We start from the raw sequence: 23,517 nt of genomic DNA on the forward strand, positions 1-23,517 counted from the left end.
GGATAGTGGATAGTCGCAGTATTACAGATAAACATCAGAAACACGTTGTTTTCATGCAAATGTTTTCAATTAATTGAGGAGATAACTCGTCAATGGCAGGGAAAGAGTTAAATATATATATAAACATACAATATGTCAAATGAAAGAATAGACCCTCTGCTTTCAAAAAAAAAATTTTATCCTACCTTCGTTTGTTTTCTCAAATATGGGTAGGTTTCTTCAAAAAATACCAAATGTTGAGCAAAAAGCTGAGATAATTGCGTTTTTGTGAAGGACTTTTGATTGAGATTAGATTCAGAGCGACCCTCAAAACATATACAGAGTTTGAACTGTTTGCCCTAAGGGAATACTTCTGGGTTTTATAAACTGGGTAAGAGCACCACCTGGTGGATAATAGCCGAATTACGGATTGCTGAATAAACTCGTCATTGGCAGGAAAGCGTTTTCTCTTAACTGACGAGTTAACTTGTGAATGGCAGGGAAAGAGTTAAAAGATGATGTAAGCAGGTCATAAAAATGGATAAAAGTAACAAATCGGATTGAGCATCAAGATTTGCAGTGTAAATCCAGCCTTAAGGGGATCGCACACCCGCCGTACAGCGCCAAGCCATTCTAAAAAAAATCAAACACATTGTTTTCTATGAATACATGCACACCGGTGTCATGAGCAATTCGGTTCTCCTTGGCAATTCTGCCCCCTTAGGACCCCCCCCCCCCCCCCCCGTGATTCCATTGGTAGTTTTCTTCGCGCCATATTACAATTCCTACAAATTCGCGTTATGATTTATGTAGTTAGAACGTTGTTAAAATTACAATTGATGTCTTTTAAATGATACGTTTCATATAGTGGTATATAAATGAGGCTATAGGTGGGAGATCTACACATTGCTTGTGTCATTTTATTATTTAGATTATACTGTACCCTTTCCACTTTTGTACCGTGTAAAGTTAATAAATTACTTATACACAACATGATTACTACATAGTTGAATTACACATTGAAATTATAATTTATAAGCCATGATTACTACACTTTTACTATAAAAAAATACATTTCGTAAGGCATGTTTATAATTAAAAAAAATGAAAGTATTGATTTTGTAAAGCAGATGATGAGACAAAAGTACTGACATGTCTGCAACATGAATATTAGTTTATTATATATATATATATATTTTTTTTTTGTTAACTTTTATTTAAAAACATTTGTATGCTTCTATTTTGTACAACGTAATTAGCTTACTAGACTGCTAACGCAGACGAGAAATCGCAATGACAAGTTTTTGACCAGGCATTAGTGCTAGGTACCAATCGGGATCCTAGGGGAGACCGAATTGCCAGGGGGGACTGAATTGCTCATGACATCGGCATCGACAGGTGGCGCCTGTCCGCGGCGCCCAGCTTTGACTCAGGAAGTTGCTCAAATCCCTGTCGCGCCACAGAGCGCCACTCACACAGTTTAAAATTAAATAACATCATATTTGTCCTAAATGATTAACGATTAACATTGGCTGTTAACATACATTTTGCATTTTGAAGTAGACGCTATATGACTAAGTTTGCGGTATTTAATGTGCACTTCAGGTTTACCGTACCTCCGAGTTGTCCTAGACGCGACTCGACGTGGCGCTGCGTTGCGTCCGGTGTGTGACCCCCTTTATTGTATAGGAAACACGCAAATGCAATAAGTCAGGTGACAGTCAGCTGTACTGCCTATATACGTTTAAAGAATGCTTCTCTGCTTAAAAAACATTATTCCTCAATTCCTGATTCTGCACTTAAAATTTTAAATCTCACATCACTTGTGAAATCACTTTGGTACCCAGAAAAAATACAATCCTTCACCTTCATGTATTAAATATATTCTAATTTATTATTAAACAGGGTGATCCTTACAGTCGTCTATGTTAGGAATCTAAAACAGGTGAGCAGAACGTGATCGTGAACAAAGAGAATCAAGGGCAGACTGTGTCGAAGCCAAAATCTTTCAGACCATCGCCAAAGGATGCAACCACAAACAAAAACACTTTATTCAAAAGCTCAATTGTTTGTGTCTGGCTTTGGTAAATTCTTTTAAATGTCAAGTATGTATTAGGTATTGATAAGACAGCGCAGCAAAGTTCATTCAGCCATGTGTTAGTGACTTTTTAATTACTCTAAATCCCAAATAAGCCGACTCGGTCTTCAGCATCGATATCTAAAGTGCAGATTTAAATTGGTGAAAAGGTTGAGCTGAGGAATGAGCGCTGGGTAATAATACTGTTCCCTTTTGAATCAAACCAGAATTCAGAAGAAAAGTCAATATTTTTTGATGCCAGGATTTATAATAAGCTGTCGGTTTATGTTCAGAAGCGAAAAGGTCGATTGCGAACATCTTGGAGTGATATTTTATCAGTCTGACCTGTGAAGCTCCAGCACAAATCTATCTTTGCCTTCTAACTGAAAAGAAAGATATAGTAAATGTTGGTTTTGTGCACCCCAGGCTCGCACCACAGCAAAAATAACTTTCTATTAAGATCTTTATGTGATACAAGACTCTGTGAGCGCCGATAATCCTAAACTCTCTGATGTTTTAATCGACAAAACGTTTGAAACAGGCTCGGCTCTTCGTGCTCTTTAGAAGTTCAAAAGTCATAAAAAACATGGCTAAATGAAAAGAAACGTCCTCAGTTTCATCCCTAGTCTAGAAGTCATAAAACAAACTTTATACTTTCAAATATTAAATGTAATATTTGTGACTTATTTCAGTAGCCTCGAATACCATATTGGTTATATAAAACAGTAAACAGTCACCACACAATACACATAATAAAGCAAAAATATGAATCAATGCAACTTTAATGAAGTAATCACCTTCCACTTGAAAAAATAGTCCCCAACCGACTTTGAACAGCAACAGAATGATGCACATAGGTTTACGTCAAGGGTGTTAATATGTTAATGTTTATTGACCAATCAGAATCAAGGACTGCAACTAAATGTTTATATAGACGGTTTCATTGGACGCACGCTCTAGTCGCGGTTACGCGTCTTGAAGGAACTAAACTTCTGGTCTCGGTTGTTAATGGTCTGGCTATTGCTTAACTGAACTCTGGAACAAATACCTAGTCATAGCCAAATAATAATAATGTTTTGGCTTCTGAAAGACGAGGGGAAACGGCGATCATGGATTACCGCTATGTGAAGGGAGGTTTGGAAGCCAATCCGTTTGTTTATGTTGTTACTGCTGAAACTGTCTATACCATGTGCACATCTGTTAGAAGTCTCTAAACAGATGGAACTAAGAGAAAAAAGGTGTGTGAATTAGGTGGAGACAGGTGGTTATATAAGATATAAAACCTTTGGGTTAAAGAAACTAAAGTCTTTGTTACTTAGATATGCCTGAGCAGATGAATACTGGTCTGGGGTCTGGTCTGGTCAAGACTCATGTGGACCACAAAATCATGACATCAATCTATTAGCCCACTTATAAGTTTAACGGGTAACAATTTACTTGAAGGGGTGTTCATAAGACTGACATGACACCTTCATAATCATGACATGACACGTGTCATGAACATGAAGGAGATTATGACAACTGTCATTAAGTGTCATTTGTTCATGATGCTGTTATAAAATTATTTGAGTATTAACACTTAATGACATTTTAATGACAAATTTTATTGGTACCACTGTAGTTGAGGTCAAGAAAAATATTTATGACACTGTTATAAAACTATATTACAGAGTTTTAACACTTAATGACATTTTAATGACAAATTCAATTTGTATCACTGTAGTTGAGGTCAAGAAAAATATTCATGACATTTACTTAATGACATTTTAATGACAAAATAAATTTGTATCACTTGTAAAAAGTGGCCAGTTATGTTGTCTTGGTAATGTCAAGTTGTCACGACAAGTTATGATGTATTGGTTGGTGTCAAGTTGTCATAACAAAGACATCTCAAAAAATGTCATATTTGCATTAAAAATGACATAATTGAACAAATGACACTTAATGACAGTTGTCATAAACGTGCATAAAATTTCCTTGATGCTCATGACACATGTCTTGATTATAAAGGTGTCGTGTCAGTCTCATGAACACCCCTTCAAGTAACGTTTAATGAAATATTATGTAGAATCCATTTTCCATTATCTTTAAAGGACTAGTTCACCCAATAACATAAATGTAAAAGGACTGCGTATTTAAAATGTTATCTTGTGATCACTGATATGTGACCCTGGACAACAAAACCAGTCATAAGTCGCACAGGTATGTTTGTAGCAATAGCCAACAATACATAGTATGGGTTAAAATGATCAAAGATCATGTTACATGAAGATATTTTGTAAACTAGTATGACAAATAAAAAAATATATTATATTATTACTAATATGCGTTGCTTAAGCTTATTTATTCAGCTTTTGGATGATGCATAAATCTCAATAAAAAAAATACAATTATGACTGAATTTGTTGTCCACGGTCACATTATAAGTGAAACTTCTTATTGGCTTAAATTTATGAAGGATACAGTCCCTGCCGGGAAAGAGGATTTTGTGGCGCACCATTTCTCCCATGATGCAACCAACTGACCAAATATCCACTGCAGGCACAGAAGCAGAAATGAAAGCGAAAGAAAAGAAGAGGTTAGCATTAGTATACATAAATCATCAGTGATGAAGAGAGAAAGATACATAGAGAAGGGAGAGAGAGTTGTACTCAATATATTTCATAAGAGTCTTTTTTTTCTTTATGTCTATACTGCCTGTAATTTATTTGCACTGCATCAATCCAAATGTGTTAACTCTTACTAAAGACATCTGTGGTATCTGCCATGCATACAGTTAGATAAACAATTATTTCACAACTGTTCAGGGTTTAGAGTTGGTAGCAGACCTCAGGGAGGACATATCTGACAGAAAATCCATAGCCTGACCTCTCTCTATCTCTCTCTTAAACTCTTATATAAACAGCAAGACTCTGCCTCTTGATGTATTAATGAAAGTCATTTGTATTGTTAAGCAGTAGAAGCTGTTAGTGTTTCAACAAATTAAGTGCAGGTTAGCAGGAAATCTAAATAGTGATGGCATTGTTAATCTTCTCAACTTCAATTCTAAAAAACACAATGTTTACCCAATTTTTTCAATGTTACATTACATATGCAAGAAGTCCCATACAACAAAAGTACTTGCATGCATTCTCTTTTTTGAGGACCAAGTCTAAAATTTCTAGTTTTATTATATTTTGAAAGAATATTTGGGGGATAATTGCAAAAATGTCAGTGTGTTGTAACCGGTCTGTGTCAATTGGTGTAACTAGAATTTTTTTTTTTTTCAGGTTAAAATTTCAAAATAAATTTGCAGATTCCTTGCATACATTCTCTTTTTTGAGTACCAAGTCTTAAATTTCTGGTTTTATAACATTTTGAAAGAATATTTGGGGGAAAATTGCAAAAATGTCAGTGTGGTGTAACCGGTTTGTGTCAATTGGTGTAACTAGTATTTTTTCTGATTTTTTTCTGGTTAAAATAAATTTGCAGATTACTTGCATACATTCTCTTTTTTGAGGACCAAGTCTAAAATTTCTGTTTTTATTACATTTTGAAAGAATATTTGGGCGATAATTGCAAAAATGTCAATGTGGTGTAACCGGTCTGTGTCAATTGGTGTAACTAGTATTTTTTCTGTTTTTTTTTTTCTGGTTAAAATTTCAAAATAAATTTGCAGATTACTTGCATACATTCTCTTTTTTGAGGACCAAGTCTAAAATTTCTGGTTTTATTACATTTTGAAAGAATATTTTGGGGATAATTGCAAAAATGTCAGTGTGTTGTAACTACTATTTTTTCTGGGGTTTTTTTCTGGTTAAAATTTCAAAATAAATTTGCCGATTACTTGCATACATTCTCTTTTTTGAGGACCAAGTCTAAAATTTCTGGTTTTATTACATTTTAAAAGAATATTTAGGGGATAATTGCAAAAATGTCAATGTGGTGTAACCGGTCTGTGTCAATTTATTGTTTTAAATTAAAATATAAATATATTCATAAAAAAATGTGGAATAAAATATAATCATCTAGTTTTACATACATTTTTACAACATTTTAAGACACGTTTTCTTTTTTATTATTGAATTTCTCATCTTGCCGTTTTTGTCACTGACCCTTTTACTAGAGTAAACTGTAGTACATTTTCAAGATTATTCTATTTGTTCAACCCTACCATAGTAAATGCTGAAGTATAGGCTACTACAGTTTATCAATTCACTACAGTAATACTACAGAATACTATAGCATAGGCCTATGTATGCGTATCTTAAGTATAGTAAATGCCAGTGTCGGCTGGCGACTTCTTTTTCAAAGGCAACAACATGTATTTAACCCGTCATATGTGTGGCTCAGAATGTCAAAATATGTGTTCACGGCGTCATGTGAACCATGTGCATTATGTGTCTTGCCTGCTGCACATGCGTCTAAAGGGTTTATGATAAAAGAGACGCTCGCGTTTGCCCTATACTTGCTTAATCTCATGTTTAATCAGAGTTTAGTGATAAGTGAGTGTCTTGCGAGCACTTGCGACGCGTGTGCAGCAGGCTCGTAGTTTGACAAGACGCATGATGCACATGGTTTACATGACGCAACGAACACATATTTTGAATATGCGCCCCTCGGAAGAGAAGTCACCTGCTGTCACTTGTAAATGCTATACTATAGTAAATATGCATATAGTAAAATACGACTGTGTTTGGTTTACCATTTTCCTTATAGCCCATGCCCAGAATGACTTCTGGAGCCCTGTAGTATCGTGTAACTACATAAGGTGTCATCATAAAGCTAGTGCCCGCAGTCCTCGCCAGCCCAAAGTCCAAGATCTTCAGTGTACAATCAGATTTCACCACAATATTGCTAGGTTTCAGATCCTTGAAGAGAAACCAGAGACATTATTAATAATAAAGGAGGTTGCGTTTTAGTTGAACAATACAGCTTATGATTATAAACAACTACTTGCATCTGCATGCCGACTTGGAAACACAGATTCATTTTCAGTACAAATTCACTTTAAGTGTGAACACATTTATGCTGTTGGTCTCTTACCCTGTGTATGATACCAGCTGAATGCAGGTGTTTGATTCCACAAAGCATCTGATAGAGAAGATAGGACATTCGTTCATGGTCCAACTCCATCTGAATCACCTGGCAAAGGTTTGCATCCATTAACTCCATAACCAGATATCTGTCGGAGAAAGCTCATTATTCACCATTGTGCCTGAGAGATTGTTGACTTTCGCTATCTCTGTCCTTTTGATTTCTTTCATTTTCATCGGCACGAGTTCAATCATGGACACTTCATGTGCAACAGAGCCCGCTGTGGATCAATGTGGATCTTTACGCCCCCTTATGCTCAGACAATAGTTGCCGATTGACTGCAGACAACAGGTCAGTGAATGTGACTGTTAGCAATGTCAATGTTAGCACTCGAAGCAGCATACACAATTTATAGATAAAATGTCACATCTTAATTTCTTCTTTAATGACATCGAACCTAAATCAAAAGTGTACATACTGATGAATGTATACACAAATGAAAAGCATACTTTAAAAGCTATTTGACTTTGCCGTGATAAAATGGGAAGGTAGTGTTGATTTGAAAGAATTTAGTTAACATGAAGTCCATCCACACGTAACTGCTAATGACCTGGCTTTGAGCAAACAGACGCTTCATACTAAACATATTGATCGAGCTCTAGATTAAGTCCACACAGCGTGAAGAATAAATTAAAGCAGGAGCGCCACTGGATTCAAGCGCTGGGGACCAACCACAGAGCACGTACCTAAATGATAGGAGGTGATTGATCACCCCAGGTCTGCAACTTAATGCCCGTACTGAGTAAAATCTCAAAAGGACTTGAAATAATAAACTACTGTATGTATATGAAAAATCATCCTATTGCAATGTTTGTACTTAGGTGTGACCCCAAATAGTCGAAGATTTGATGCTTCTATAGGAGAAGCCTGATTCGACTACCAATCATACAGTCGAAGACGTGTTATGAAATGAGGATCATTCAATGATGCACATTATCTGATTTCACATATAATAGCTTTCTCCCAATGTATTAATATACAGCTTATTATTATTATTATTATACTAAGCAAATAAAATGTGAAAAAGTAGCTTTCAATAAATATTTTTAAAGTGCGTTAATAAATCCAACAACCCCCGTGACAGGGCTACACATCAATATGGTAAGCGGTTTCCAATAAACCATTGCGAAGCAGTTGTCTATTTGTTTCTGGAGATAAAAAGACAAAGCTAGCAATTCTGGCTATACTTTCATAATTTTAATAAATTCTTTATTTTTATTTCATTTATAGATACTGTGGGTTAAAAAAAATTGTGGCTTGTGTTTTGTTCCCCTGCACTTCAGGCATTTTGCACAGATTTGTTCTGCACCTTGTTACTTCTGAACTTATTTTTTTTTTTGTTGTTATATAAAGGTAAATTTTTGTCTATTTTAAGTCTGTTAATTTCAGATTGCTTTTTTTGTAACGATGTTGCGCTGTTGCGTGCTGGCACATGCAATTTAGCCTGAATGCGCTAGGTGCCATATTTAAGATCATATTTAAAGGAATAGTCTACCTTTTGCCATATTAAACTCTGTTATTACCTCAACTTAGACGAATGAATACATATCTATCTTTTTTTCAATGCGTGCACTGTACAGCGCGTCGTGAATGTGGTAGCATTTAGCCTAGCCCCATTCATTCCTATGGTACCAAACAGGGCAGCCACCAAACACTTCCGTGTTTTCCCTATTTAAAGACCCTGCTGAAAAAACCAGCATACCAGCAAGACCAGAATATGTTGTGTTTTGGTGCTGGTTTGCTTGTGAACATCAGCTAAACCAGCATCAAACCAGCATAAGCACCAGCATTAGCACCAGCTAAACCAGCACCAAACCAGCATTAGCACCAGCTAAACCAGCATTAGTACCAGCATCCCATGCTGGTCATACCAGCATATGTTGTGTTTTGGTGCTGATATGCTGGGACCACCAGCTAAACCAGCATGATTCCCATGCTGGTCCATGCTGGTTTGATGCTGTTTTATTCAGCAGGGGACTGTTACATGGAGTTATACCAGTAAGTAGGGATGCACCGATAGGATTTTTTGGGCCGATACTGATTTAAATAGACAACTTCTGGCCGATACCGATATTAAACACTTGTATACAATACTACCTCCTCTTGATATTTCTGCAGAACACTTGTTGCAAATGGCAATTTTTTTGGTCTTTATCCGAAATTTTGAAGAAAGACCAGACGCAGAAATACTCTAGACCGCATGGATCACGTGAATCTCGCGTGATTTACTACGTGATTTATTATTTTTTCCCTCATCGCACGTCTGACAAACTATAATTTATACAACTTATTTTGTTTTGGGAAGTATTTAACTAATATTTATTATAATTTAGATAATTATTGTTAAAAATGCTGGATTATGCAACAGACATGCAACTCATTGCCTTTATGCGTTTAATTAATAAACAATCGGTATCGGCCTTTCTTGTGCTGTTGCCGATATGCCGATGGTTTCAAATTCATCATAAATCGGCCGATAAATATCGGCGGCCGATACATCGTGCATCACTACCAGTAAGTATGGTGCCACAAAATAAAACTTTTTTTGTACCATAGGAATGAATGGGGCTAGGCTAAATGCTAACACATTCACAACGCGCTGTACAGTGCACGCATTGAAAAAAGATAGGTATGTATTAATTAGTCTAGGTTGAGGTAATAACAGAGTTTAATATGGCAAAAGGGTAGACTATTCCTTTAAAATGTTCATCAAACTAAATATCAAAAAAATAATTAGACAGGTACAAGTTTTAAAATGTATTTAAAACAGAGTGGTTATCTTGTCAAAAGCTGAGTTACAAAACAGGTAAGCCGTTTCTCTAAATTTTGGTGATGACATGAAAAATAGTTTGACCAAAACTATATTTGACACGATTGTGATTTAATATTATGGTCACTGTTCACTTTCAAATGATAGAAAAAAAATTCCTGAAACAAATAATATAAGAATTATCAGGTGTTTCTGTACCTAAAGTGAATACAGAGATGTTCAAAGTCAAAGTAAGCAAGCAGGTATTTTTGTGCAAAATAATAAAGTTTAGTGTCTATAAAATCATTAATTTGAGTTTTTTACTTGTTATAAATTAACGTTTAAGGAATTATCACTTACAGTTACAATCACAAATTATGTCATTTGTCTTTTTTGTTTGCCATTTTTCATGACTACTTTGCACACTAAATCTCAAAATTAAATAAGTTTGCTAAACTGACGTCCCAGGCAGGATCACATTTGTTATTTTGTAGGTTTAGTTATCGAAAATAGTTTTTTGTTGTTATATATCTTTGTGATGTTCTGAACATTGAGGCTTTAACATTTTATGAGGAATCATTTAACAAATATTTATCCTGCCTTTCATTTGAACTTAAAAAAAAAATATATATATAAAAATGCATCGTCAGTTTTGTCTTTGTTCATCACTTAAAAGGCAGTTTTGGTCAATTTATCAGAAAGTTGTTTCTGTGTGCTGCTTGTGAAAGAAAATAAAAGTTAACCATTTGTTGACTGCCTGGTCTGGTCCCCCTCCCAACTCATGCACAAACACTGATGATTCGACTATAGGCAAGATTTGACAATTCTGATTCGAATATGTAAATCTGTAGTCTGGGACACCCCTAGTTCGTACAAGTATTAAATATTTTGCATTATTTATAATGTCTATTTAAATGCCGACAATAGGTCTGCTTTTGTGTCTGATATTATTTTCCTCTTGTAAAATAAGAAGTTTAACTTTAAGTGCTAAACAATATAATCACAGGCCGACAATCTGGTAATATTAGTATATAACACATATTCATTGTGTTCATAATAATATAATAAACATGATCTGGAAAATTTACTCACACATCTTGAAATTCCTCTAAAGACTTCTGTGGTGTGAAGACGTTTAATAAGCTGATGATCTGGAGGAGAAGATGGAGAAACTTTAGCAAAATTACAGTGGGATGCGACAGCGTTATATGATTTATTATTAATCCCCGACCCACTGTTACTGTCCTCAACAAAATATTGTTGGAGATAAATATCAGACATTTACTGTTCAGTCGATATAAGATAAGAGATGACAGAAGAACTGCATTTATATTTCTGTCACGTCCCTGCTGTCCTTTACATGAATCTCACAGATAGAGAGAGAGAGAGAGAGAGAGAGAGACAGAGAGAAAGAGAGCAACAAAGTAGTGCCCTCATTTTGAACAACTTCTTTCTTTATATATTGTTCATCATTTGATAAAACCCATCTCTCTCTCTCTCTCTCTCTCTCTCTCTCTCTCTCTCTCTCTCTCTCTCTCTCTCTCTCTCTCTCTCTCTCTCTCTCTCTCTCTCTCTCTCTCTCTCTCTCTCTCTCTCTCTCTCTCTCTCTCTCTTCCAGAGGCCCGTATGTGGTACTATACTGATGGTCGGTCATGCTTTACTCCCTATCTTTCTTGTTTACAAGCTCTGCCTCTCATCAAACATTGCATCTCCTGTAATAGGAAAGTTGTCATCTGTCACATCTGTGATGCATCAAAGCAACATATCTGTTTCCTCATATCATTTGTTGTTAATACAAAACATTGCATCCTCATTTTCTGGTATTTGAAAAGGAGAATGACCTTGCAAGCTAACCATGGATACATAACAAACCAGTGAAATAGAAACAGAAACAGGACTTTGCGACATAGATGCTGTCTCTTATAGGTCTTATAGCTATAAAACTCATCTAAGAGAATTTAAGACATACCTTTGGTCAAGAATAGGTATTATATGATGTAACAACATTTGCCACCTGATGGGGACAACAGGCGCATGAGATAAGATCTGGTACTCACGTTTTTGTGATTGACACATTTCATAAGCACCAGCTCCCTGTATGCTCTTTTGGCATGAGTCTGGTTCTGAAAGGGTCTACTGAGTTTCTTAATAGCCACATTTCTATCCAGGACTGCATCGTATCCAGCACTGTACAAATAGAGAGAAAAAGAGCAATATTATTGTGTGGAATAAAATGTTTTGGTAAGAACAACATGGCTTACAGTGACATTCATCCTTCATGTGAAACCATCAATGTGTGCTGAATCTGACCAATTTATGCACCGATGATTTGTGCCATCCATTATAGATTCCCAAATTTAGGAAATCAGGAAAACGTAACGTTTGGTCACTGTCTTTTAGAATCTGTGGATGGAGGTGGAGTTTGCCTCAAACTGTAGCAATCACGAAAGGGTTATATTGGGAACCATGCCCTCTCCCTACTCTTTTTACACTTTTTTCTTTCTTTAACATCCCAGACTTTAACTATGCAAGCGACAGGGCTTGTTTATACCTGGTTTTAAGATTAAGAGCCCTATTTTAACGATCTGAAACGCAAGTGCGAAGCACAAAGCGCAAGTGACTTTGTGGGCGGATCTTGGGCGCTGTTGCTATTTTCCTGGCGGGAGAAATAACTCTTGCGCCAGGCGCAAATCAATAAGGGGTTGGTCTGAAGTAGGTTCATTATTCATAGGTGTGGTTTGGGCGTAACGTCAAATAAACCAATCAGAACGTCATCCAACATTCCCTTTAAACGCAAGTGCGCAAGTTCCATTCCATGGCGGGTTGCTATTATTATGACGGATTTACCATGCGCACGCCAGGAGCGGTTCACAGCCGAGAAGACCGACGTTCTTGTAAGAGCAGTCAAAGACAGAGAAGTTGTTTTGTATGGGGATGGGAGAAACCCGCCCAAATCAGCGGCGGTTAAAAACAGGCGTGAGAGGAAATTGCCGCAAGCGCTACAATGATTTCAGGAGACGGGGGAATCCCAAGCTTGCCAGCATAAATCGGGCACGCTGTGTAACGGGAGGTGGATCTGCCTCTACACAGACGCCAGCAGAGGACATCGCTGTGTCCACCCTCACCGCTGAAAGCCAAGAAACGCAAACAGTCCAACCCCAAAGTACACTTACAAATCAAGTTCACATACATTAAGGTTTCTTATGAAAACATTTTAATGATTATTTACATAGAATAAACGTAATACTGCCACACAACAAACTTATGAAAATATTTTAATCGTAATTTGTATCTGTGTAGATTAGATAAGCAAAGTGTGTCCGCGTTGTGCTAGCATACATTATGGTCAAGTATGCGCCCTTAAAATAGCATAATGAACAACGTGCAACACGCCACTGACTTTAGACTATTTTTTTCTGGTCAGTGGCGCAATTGTTTTTTGAAACTGCAAAATAGCATCAGGGATGGTTTGCGCCGGAACACGCCTCCTTTCTTGCACTGAACCGCCCAGGGAGTGTAAGTTCATTCCCTAGTTTGCCGACGTGCGTCTGTGGAGGGAAAACCCTGCTGTGCGCCGGTGCAAAATACGAATGATACATGCATCACTGACAAAGTCAATTGCGCTGGGTGCAAGGTAGGGCCCTAAGTGTTTTGGTCGATCGGATCACAAGTGGACGGCACTAAATACAGGTGTAAACAGGGTGTTAGCTCGTCCTCTTTTGATCACATTACTGGTCCTGATTTTTTCAAAGCATTTTACAAAATAATAAATATATAATAAAATAAAATATATTTAATAATAATAATAATAATAGTAAATATATATAACAAAAATAATAAATAATTTTATGACTAAATGTTACAAATTATTGACATGTTGACACGTGCTGGTAAATGTTAAATTGTTGTTGTTAAAAATGAAGAACGTCCTGACTGCAGCAGTTTGTGAAAAATGTATTCTTCCTGTGGCTCTCGATGGAAAGTACAGATAGAAACATCAGCTGAAAACATGATGTTCAAAACTGACCTTTACTGTTTTAATCCCAGATAAAATCTAATGAAATGCAACTAGGGTGAATAAAACATGTTTGCTTGACTATGTGTGTGCACTATTCTGATCAGCATATCTGGCGAAAACAGTGCACCCGATTTGATCTTCGCCCTTGTGTGCACAAGACCAGAGGATGTCCCAAATGTCATTTTATGATTCAGAAGGGTACCTTTGAGTGCCCCTTACTGTATATACATAAAATTTTATGTTGTCTTATTTCTGTAATTTGTTTGTTTTTAACTTGTTATTCATCATTGTTGCATTGTGGGATGAGAATTTATTACATACAAAGTCAATGCAAAGACACGATCAGACGCGTCCTCGCGCGGGGACATGCGAATGACGCGAATTGTGCGGCGCAATTGCTGCGCAAACACGCGCTATCCGCCTCAAACGCGCCTTTGTGCAAGTTGAAAATATTCAACTCAAGCAAAAAATTTGCATAATTTGCAAAGTTAAATCCCGCGAGTAATCTAGAGCAAGCAACGCGATGCTACGCGTTTGGTGTGTACGTAGCATGAAGCTTTGTTTATACTCGCGCTTTGGTCCGCAACGCAAGACTCCGCGGATCGCACGCGCGTCTCACCAAACGGACGAGGCGTTTATAGTTGACGCGCTCACTGTTGCACTATTTTTTGAACCACCAGGGGGCTACGCGAGCAATAAAGTCAAAAACAAACTCAAAGAAGAGGATAGAAGAAGTCGTCCGCTGGAACAACCCTGGTGCATTTAACATCAGAGCTTGATATATAAATATGATAACATGAATAAAACAACAATCTTTTAAATATGTCTTTATTAAACATTATCATTTCATTAACGTTTTTTACTAAACAAACAGTACAGATATCTTAAGGTTTGTATTTTATTCCTCGTCTAGAGGTTCATTCAATACAAATATAAGCCAAACATTCTAAATCATGTAAAATAATTTGTGTTTTAAACTGCAAAGTTTCCATACTTTACTTACAGAGTGTCAGATAAATATATACATTGTTTTGCTTGGATTGATCAAAGAGATACGTCACAGGCTTGCCTGCTCGGACAGAATCGCCTCGAGTTCGGTCATTTTCGGATGCGGAGCTGCGCGGAAAGTTACAAAAAATGCCGTGCACAGCGCCACGCGAAATGGGGTCTCGCGCACCCAACGCGCGCGACCGCCCACTCCGCTTTGACGTCATTTTTGCCGCGCGCACCAACACGCCCGTGCAGACGTGTCGAGTACAAACATAGCTTAAGAGTTCAATGGCTTAAGCATGGCTTTCCCTGCAATGCTACCTGGGCGAGAATGTGGCTACGAGCGGTTGGTTGTTTGTAGCAACCACTTTTCTTGAGAAAGCTTTGAGAACTGGAGACAGGTGGACATTGTTTATCATTGTTGCATTGTGGGATGAGAAACTAGAGAAAAAACATTTCTCTAGATAACAACACGTTTATGGAACAAATAAAGAACCTTGAACCTTTATGCCCACAAAACAACATTTGCCAAACCTCCGCAGTGAACTGCTGGCTATCAGTCTAGCTGAGATACAAAAAATGTTTAGGACTTTTTTTTAAAGATTTTTTTCTAAATATATCTACATATTAGATTATTTAATACAAGCACTAAAACATGAAATGTCATGTGATGCTTCTGGACTTATTTACATTGTATTTATTTACAAAGGTGTAAATATCTATATAGAGTGTAAAATAGAGAAAGTGTGCAATAATTCAGAATGGTTTGGATATTTGATTCACCTATAGATGATATGAGCAGACAGTCAAAGCTGTGGGATGGTTACACCAGATGGTCACAGGCTCAGCCCAGGGGAGGGTGGAGGTACAAAGCAGGTTGTTTAGGAGGGGTGAGGTTAAACCCTGCGTACACAACCTTATACATGCATGCATGCAACCTTATATACTGTATGTCCTCACAGAATTAAAAAAATCAATAATCAAAAGAAATAGAATTTTATCAAATAAAACAATATTAAATACTTAAAAATAAACACTTACAGATCCGTTAAATTATATCGTTGCTAAACAACGATTTGTCTTGTTTAAGAAAAATGGCAGCCATATGCCTATTTGTGTCAAAGCTGATATAATGACTCTCTCTCTAGATGGTTAATGCATTGCATTACCGCTGTGACAAGCTAAGATAAACTAATATAAACATTTTTTGTACTTTGCACTATTTTAAAAAAATATATTAGTATATTAAATTATTGAAAGAAACAAAATATGTGTCAATAAATGTCTCAGGGCTGAGTTTCTGTACATTCAGAAAACAGCAGTGCGCTGCATTTTTATGTTGCTAGGCAACCACAGAATCAGCTGTCCTGTCAATCAAGGATTATAGCATAGAGACAGAGCGTCGATATGCAAATTTGAAAACCACGCCCACCGGGGGGGAAAACAATCCAACCGTCTCCATTGACTTTGTATTGCGAGAGGCTGCCTCCTTGTCATTTCTGGCTTATAACAAAAAACAGAATAATGCCTAAAAGCTGCTGTGTGACAATATGTACAGCTAACAAGCCAAAGAACCCAGAAATAAGTTTTTATAAGCTGTCGAGCCGTAAAACCCAGCTTTTAAGGAGAATAAAGTGGATCGCCGACTACGTTTCCCCCTAGTGGACGCAGTTCTACTAATAGAAGTACTATGAAAAGTTGCCTGTTTTCACTTTTGTTTCTTTAAACGCTCGTTTTATGAGGTCGACAGCTTAAAAAAAAACTTATTTCTGGGTTTTTTGGCTTTTTAGCTGTACACCTTGTCACACAGCAGCTTTTATGTATTATTCTGTTTTTAATTTTAATCTGTAAATAAGTTTTTATAAGCTGTCGACCCCAAAAACGAGCGTTTAAAGACACAAAAATGGAAACAGGCAACTTTTCATAGTAATACTATTAGTAGAACTGCGTCCAATAGGGGGAAACGTAGTCGGCGATCCACTTTATTCTCCTTAAAGACAGGGTTTTACGGCTCGACAGCTTATAAAAACTTATTTCTGGGTTCTTTGGCTTGTTAGCTGTAGATATTGTCACACAGCAGTTTTTAGGCATTATTCTGTTTTTTGTTATAAGCCAGAAATGACAAGGAGGCAGCCTCTCGCAATACAAAGTCAATGGAGACGGTTGGATTGTTTTCCCCCCCGGTGGGCGTGGTTTTCAGGTTATGACGCGCGGCGCTCTGTCTCTATGAGCGCTTTTGAAACTTGAAAAAAAAACGCAAATGATGTGGGGTGCTTTTCTGCCCAGAGTAGTTTGTTTTAACTTCAGGTGCTTTTACATAAACGCAAGGACAGCAGGCAGCTAAAATGTGAGGCACCCGGGACGCAACAGGACGCAAAATGTTTACTACCAATAAAAAATATAAAAAGGCACCTCCCACTGCAAATAACACATTCTGTCTGATCGGGGCCTAGATCAGTACCCCCAAAACCCACACACTTATTGGCTAACTTTAGTTCCAAATTTAGTTAACTTTTTCAGGTTAAACTAGTTTTGACAGTGACATTAAATGAGTCAATAAAGATATTTTATGGGCCCTGTCATACACCCGGCACAATGCAGTGCAATGTGTGACGCAAGTGTCTTTTGCTAGTTTAAACCCCACGCAATTATCATTTTCACGTTTAGCGCCACTTTGTTTAGATAGCAAATGCATTTGTGCCCAATTTTGCGCCCATGGGCGTTCTGGTCTGAAAACAGGTGTGTTCAGGCACATTGTTGGTGCGATGCTATTTTGAGGCAACTAAAATGGACTATCCCATTGCCCAACTAAAACCTGGTCTAAAGTCAATGGCGCAATATAGTTGTTTGTTTTAAACAAATGCAAATATTGCATCTATTTTTGAATGTTTTTTTAATGCTACCCCACGGATTTATTGTATTTGATTACTTTGTAGCTGTGGATATGAGATGAGAACCGTTTTTAAGTAATATCAATTTTATACTGGTGGTCTTCTTCCTCTGCTTAGTTTTTTAGTTTACAATTTTCAGGAAATTGGCATAGCGCAAGCGCAACTGATTTTTAAGGGGATGAGAGCTGAGACTCTCGTTGGTTTACTGCATGCTGAAAAGAAATGCATAGCATTGTAGTATGCCACTGCAAAAACTGCAGATGTATAGCACTATATGTTATCCTCATTAAAACATGTGACATAACATATTTCTTTTCCTCTTTGAGAAAGTCCTGTACAGTCTGACAGCATCCTTTTGCTTGTAAAAAGGGCATCTGTGTTGCATAATGGATTACATAATAAGTAATAGCCTGGCACGTTACATTTGTTTGCAATGTTGTTTGTCATGCTGTTTGTTTTCCTGCACATATATATTTATTTCTACATTTATTTTCCTGCCACACACCTTACCTAATGTGCATCGTGCGAAGGCGAAGTATCGCATTTTATGCAAGTGCACAAGCAGGGGAGTGACGCGTGTGACATGAATTATTAGTGACCAAACCTTAAGCAGAACCAAAGCTCGCCAGATGCTTAGCACTCTGATCACTTGCAGAAAGCAGCACTGTATCATTTACATATTCAGCAATGTGATGTGAACTGTGAATTATATGAGGAATTAGTTTAAAGGCTCCACCAACCTAGCTAGCATGACCTTTTTATATCGTACAGAGTTCTAGTAGCATTTGCACCTTACATATTTAGTATAACAGACACTGAAACGTTGCATACATGTTTTTAAAATGTTGTTAGTGCTGCCCTATTTTATAAACCCAACTGTAACCAGCACTTTTAAAAAAATGGTAAGAAAAGGGTTCTTCACAGCAATGCCATAGATCATGGAGACCATTTTCTTTATTCGTCTGTAGTTTTTTCAAGGCCTTGGACTTTTCAATCCATTTAGACTCTCTCTCTTTCTATGTGTGTGTGTGGGTATGAATGATGTGGCGTTTGTCAGTCTAATACTGCTGCCATGCTTCATCATGTGACTACTGCTGAGGAGCGGAAGCTAAATTAGATCAGCGCTGTCTGTCCAGCAGGCACGGTTACTGCAGCCAGCAAACCAGCCAGAGCACATCAACAACACTATTAGCAGCCCACCCCTGATACTGCGGCCCTGCCTGCAACACTGTCAATGGCTTTTAAACCGACACGCAGGAAAAGAGGAAGCACGGGGAAGAGACAGTGGAGTGCCAGAGCTTCACATGATGGACATTTTCAAAGGAGTATGTCAATTTCCCATAATGGCATGGGAGAAAGGGTCTTTTACATTTGCATATCTTCCTAGCATTTTCTTTAAAAAGGTTAAGACATGCAAACACAAACATGTAAAATATACATTTGTGCCATCCAGTCATAGGTGGCGTGGGTATATTTGTAGCAATAGACAACAATACATTCACTTCAAAAAATGACTTTCTTACTAAGTATTTTTGTCTTGTTTTCAGTTTAAATATCTAAAAATTGTTAAATCAAGATGTATTTTCTTTATAAGCAAATCACCTGAGAAAATAAGTCTAGTTTTTTAGACTAAACATATTAAATTTAATAGAATTTGTGATTAAAACAAGCATAAAAAAATGTATCTGCCAATAAAATAAGATATTTTTTGCTGAATTTTTTTGTACACTGCAAAAAATGATTTTCAAGAAAAATAAATCTTAGTATTTTTGTCTTGTTTTCAGTAAAAATATCTAAAAATTCTTAAATTAAGATGCTGTTTCTTGATGACCAAAACGACCCAAGAAAATAAGTCTAGATTTAGACCAAAAATATCAAATTTAATTGATTTTGTGCAATGATTGATCTGCCAATGGGGTAAGCAAAAAAATCTTAAACATTTTTCTTAAACAGTAACTTCAAGAAAATTTCAAGAAAAATTAGCTTACCCCATTGGCAGATTTGTTTGCTTGTTTTATGCACACAATCACTTAAATTTGATATTTTGGTCTAAAACTAGGCTAATTTTCTTGGGTTGTTTTTCTCATTCAGAAAAGGCATCTTAATTTGAGAATTTTTAGATATTTTTACTGAAAACAAGACAAAAATACTAAGAATTTTTTTTCTTGAAAATCATTTTTTGCAGTGTAGTTTTTAGACCAAAAATATTAATTTAAGTGATTTTGTGCATAAAACGAGCAAAAAAATCTGCCAATGGGGTAAGCAAAAAAATCTTGAACATTTTTCTTAAACACTAAATTCAAAAAAAATTCAAGAAAAAATTTGCTTACCTCACTGGCAGATTTTTTTTGCTTGTTTTATGCACAAAATCACTTAAATTTGATATTTTTGGTCTAAAAACTAGACTTATTTTCTTAGGTAATTTGCTCATCAAGAAAATACATCTTAATTTAAGAATTTTTAGATATTTCTACTGAAAACCAGACAAAAATACTAAGAAACAAAAGTAATTTTTGCAATGTTGTACTGCATGGGACAAAATTTCTGATTTTTAATGCCAAAATCATTAGGATATTAAATAAAGATCATGTTCAATAAAAATATTGTTTAAATTTCCTACCATAAATATATACAAATTATCTATCATTAGTAATATGTGTTGCTAAAGACGGTTTTGTCAACATGATTTCACGGAAAGTCGTGTTATAGTCATGCAAAATTTTATTCATTTATTTGTGTCCATGTCATGAAATTCAGCTTTTTTTCGTGTCACAGATTTGGGGTTTGGTTAGGATGTACTTTTATGTATTGGTTTCTACATATTTTTCTTCCACTTTTAAAACTATTCTCACCTGGAGTTGGGGTTAGAGTTGGGGTTTGGGCTAGGATGTCTAAAAATGTAACAGAAAGTGATTCTAACCCAAACCCCAAGCAACAATAGTAAGAAAATGTGGAAAAAACTATGAGAACACAATACATAAAATGGCACAAAAAAGAAAGTCATGACACGGACACAAGAAACTATTTGTACGAAATTTGTGTGAGTGTCACGAAAAAGACATTTGTGCTCAAGGCACGAAAAAATATGAATTTCGTGCCATGGACACAAATAAATTAATCAAATTTGGCGTCACAATAAAACAACTTTCCGTGAGATCAGTCTGGGTTTTGTGCTCCAGGGTCAAATCTATAATAGGCAATATAATAAAAATAAATGATTTCACCCGTCCACCAGAACTCTTTCAATATATAAAAAAACTGCAGTGCAAAAATGATTATTGCTAAAATAAGTGGTAGCATATCACAAGTAAAAATCTATGATGTCTTATTTGTCTAAATATATATATTTAAATCCCAAGTGCAAGCATTATTCTCAATTTTTTTTAAACAAGAGCAAAGCATTATGAGTGCTTACCACACTATTCCCTGAGCCCCAGAACCAATGGGCTTTAGATTTTGGTATCTTTTGAGAACCGTGAAGGTGGAATCTCCTACTTCCACGCTGTAGAACTGGTTGTCCACTTTGCTTTTACTCATGTTGTAATGCTGGGCAATGTAAGAAACATCAACTTGTTTGCCAAAACCCTGTGTGGAAAGAAAAATTGATAACTTGTTGTTATAAATTACTTGTTAAATTTCATTTAAGAAATTCATGCAACCTGTTTAATTTGTATATAAATATTCAGTGGTACAGGGTTAACTGTAAATATATTCTCTTTGCTCTTTTTGTGAAACATCAACAAAGTGTATGATATCTTATATCTATGAAATGATATGATATGATTCTGATATCTATGCTGAATCAAATGCTATCTATTCATTAAAAAGAAACATTTAAATTAAATGAATACAGGGCTGCACTATATATCATTTTAGTTTTTACACCCCAATGCATGCATCTGCAATACTCACATTGCATAACATGCAGAGCACTTTTCTCAAAAGTAAAACTATTACAGATGCTTTTGCCATGAGAATGGTAAGATCGAAATCACAGGTCCAGTATTATGCATACACTGTCCGAAAAAAAGGTTTAAAATTGTACATTTTCTGTCACTGGGATGGTACCCTCAAAGGTTCAGTTTTGTACCTTTTATGGGTATACAACACATTGAAATGTTGTTCCTTTTGGGTTAAAATATTATACCTTAAGCACCTATTTTGTACCTTTAAAGGTACAGTTAAATGTTTTGTACCACTAACATTTATTTGGTACAAAATTGGTCCTTAAAAGGTGCACAGGAGTATAATATTGTACCCCAGTGACAGAAAATGACAGTGTACCGCAACATGCATAGAAGTAAAACAAAATATCGCAATGTCAGCACCCTCCATATTGTGCAGGTCATGCATGAATCATTACTTTATTGTTCGGTTTACATAGTTCTTAACTCTTTCCATTTTATTTATATACCACTTTTTACAATTGGTAATTGTTTCAAAGCAGCTTTACATTAATAGAAGCACGGGAAAACACAGAAAAATCGACAAACAATATAAGTAGCAAAATACAGTGGCTATGAATAAACTTTACAAGTGAGCGTTAAAAAACCCCTAGGAGGACACCCTCCTGACTTATTTAGCCAGGAGGGAAAATAAGAGAAAATACTTGCATAAAAAAGTGTTTCTGATAAGGTTTTATGTTAATCTTTAATACAGTGATTATCCACTAGATAGCGCACTTACACAATTCATAAAAAACTGAAGCAAAAAATGATTTACTAATTTTAAACTCTGTGAAAACAATTACTTCAAAAAAAGGCAATTATTTCAGCTTTTTGATAAATCTTTTAATTTTTTAAGAAAAATGCCCATATTTAAGAGTTTATAAGCAGAGAAAAAATATAGATAGGATGAAAAGTTTTTTTTCCTGTTTTGTTTGTTTGTTTATTGTTTGTTTAAAAGCAAATGGTCTGTGATACATTTGTATATTTAGATATTTTTAAAATAAAATTTTCTGGAAGGATTTTGTGAAAATCACAAAAAAAAGTGCTGGCAGGCAACTTTTCAAAAAAATGGCTGGCAGGGAATGAGTTAAGAGTGCTTTAGTTGCATCCTCAAAGTTCAGATGTCTTGTTAAATGTTAGGGCTTGGGAAATTTCCCTTTTTATCAAATCCCAATGTTGACAGGTATGGCTGTGGTCTGGAATAAAAATCTGTATGGGAGTTACTCTAGTAAGTTTCAAAGACTAGAGTTTATGTCAGTGTGGGTATAACAGATTGTACTAACTGCCACATAGAGAATATATTCATAGCTTAATCAAGAGAGGAAGCTGTCTATATAATTTCACAAGGCTAAAACAGTTATTAGAGAGAGAGAGAGAGAGAGAGAGAGAGAGAGAGAGAGAGAGAGAGAGAGAGAGAGAGAGAGAGAGAGAGAGAGAGAGAATGTCTTTATGATGGGACTCGCCCCTCACTGCAGTGCCCTTCTATTAAACCCTCAGAGTTAATTTGAAGCTAATGGGCTAAGATTTGCAGTAATTGCTGCCTTTTATTCTGATGAGGAATAGAGGACAAACTACATTTTAGTTTCTTTGTGTTCTAAGATTTAAAGACACGTTTCTGGATCTAAATATGGAACAAAACAATCAAAAAATCAACCATTAGAGAACTTGGTTGATCATCAATCTGAATTTGGAAAATGTTACATCAATTATGGACCTGAAATAGAGTGAAACACAAAGGGCCAGTTTCCCGGACAGGACTTAGAGTAAACCAGGACTGGCCTTAGTTAAAT

General features: G+C 36.1%; 1 protein-coding gene across 9 annotated transcripts in view; it reads right to left on the reverse strand.

Annotated features, from left to right (window-relative positions):
* Positions 1-23,517, reverse strand: part of mapk10 (mitogen-activated protein kinase 10) — a 96,514-nt gene that overhangs the window by 36,230 nt on the left and 36,767 nt on the right. For 7 of the 9 annotated variants that reach the window (XM_065243956.2, XM_065243954.2, XM_065243960.2 and 4 more), the window contains exons 3-8: positions 21,196-21,365; positions 11,939-12,068; positions 10,974-11,032; positions 7,082-7,220; positions 6,741-6,906; positions 4,520-4,591 (exon numbers count right to left, since the gene is read on the reverse strand). In XM_065243956.2, coding sequence (XP_065100028.1) covers positions 4,520-4,591; positions 6,741-6,906; positions 7,082-7,220; positions 10,974-11,032; positions 11,939-12,068; positions 21,196-21,365 — 736 coding nt within the window. The remainder of the gene's footprint in view (positions 1-4,519; positions 4,592-6,740; positions 6,907-7,081; positions 7,221-10,973; positions 11,033-11,938; positions 12,069-21,195; positions 21,366-23,517) is intronic. The other 2 variants (XM_065243957.2, XM_065243955.2) reach the window with 1 other exon arrangement.

This window comes from Paramisgurnus dabryanus, chromosome 18 (assembly GCF_030506205.2).
Source record: "Paramisgurnus dabryanus chromosome 18, PD_genome_1.1, whole genome shotgun sequence".
Taxonomy (NCBI): Eukaryota; Metazoa; Chordata; class Actinopteri; order Cypriniformes; family Cobitidae; genus Paramisgurnus; species Paramisgurnus dabryanus.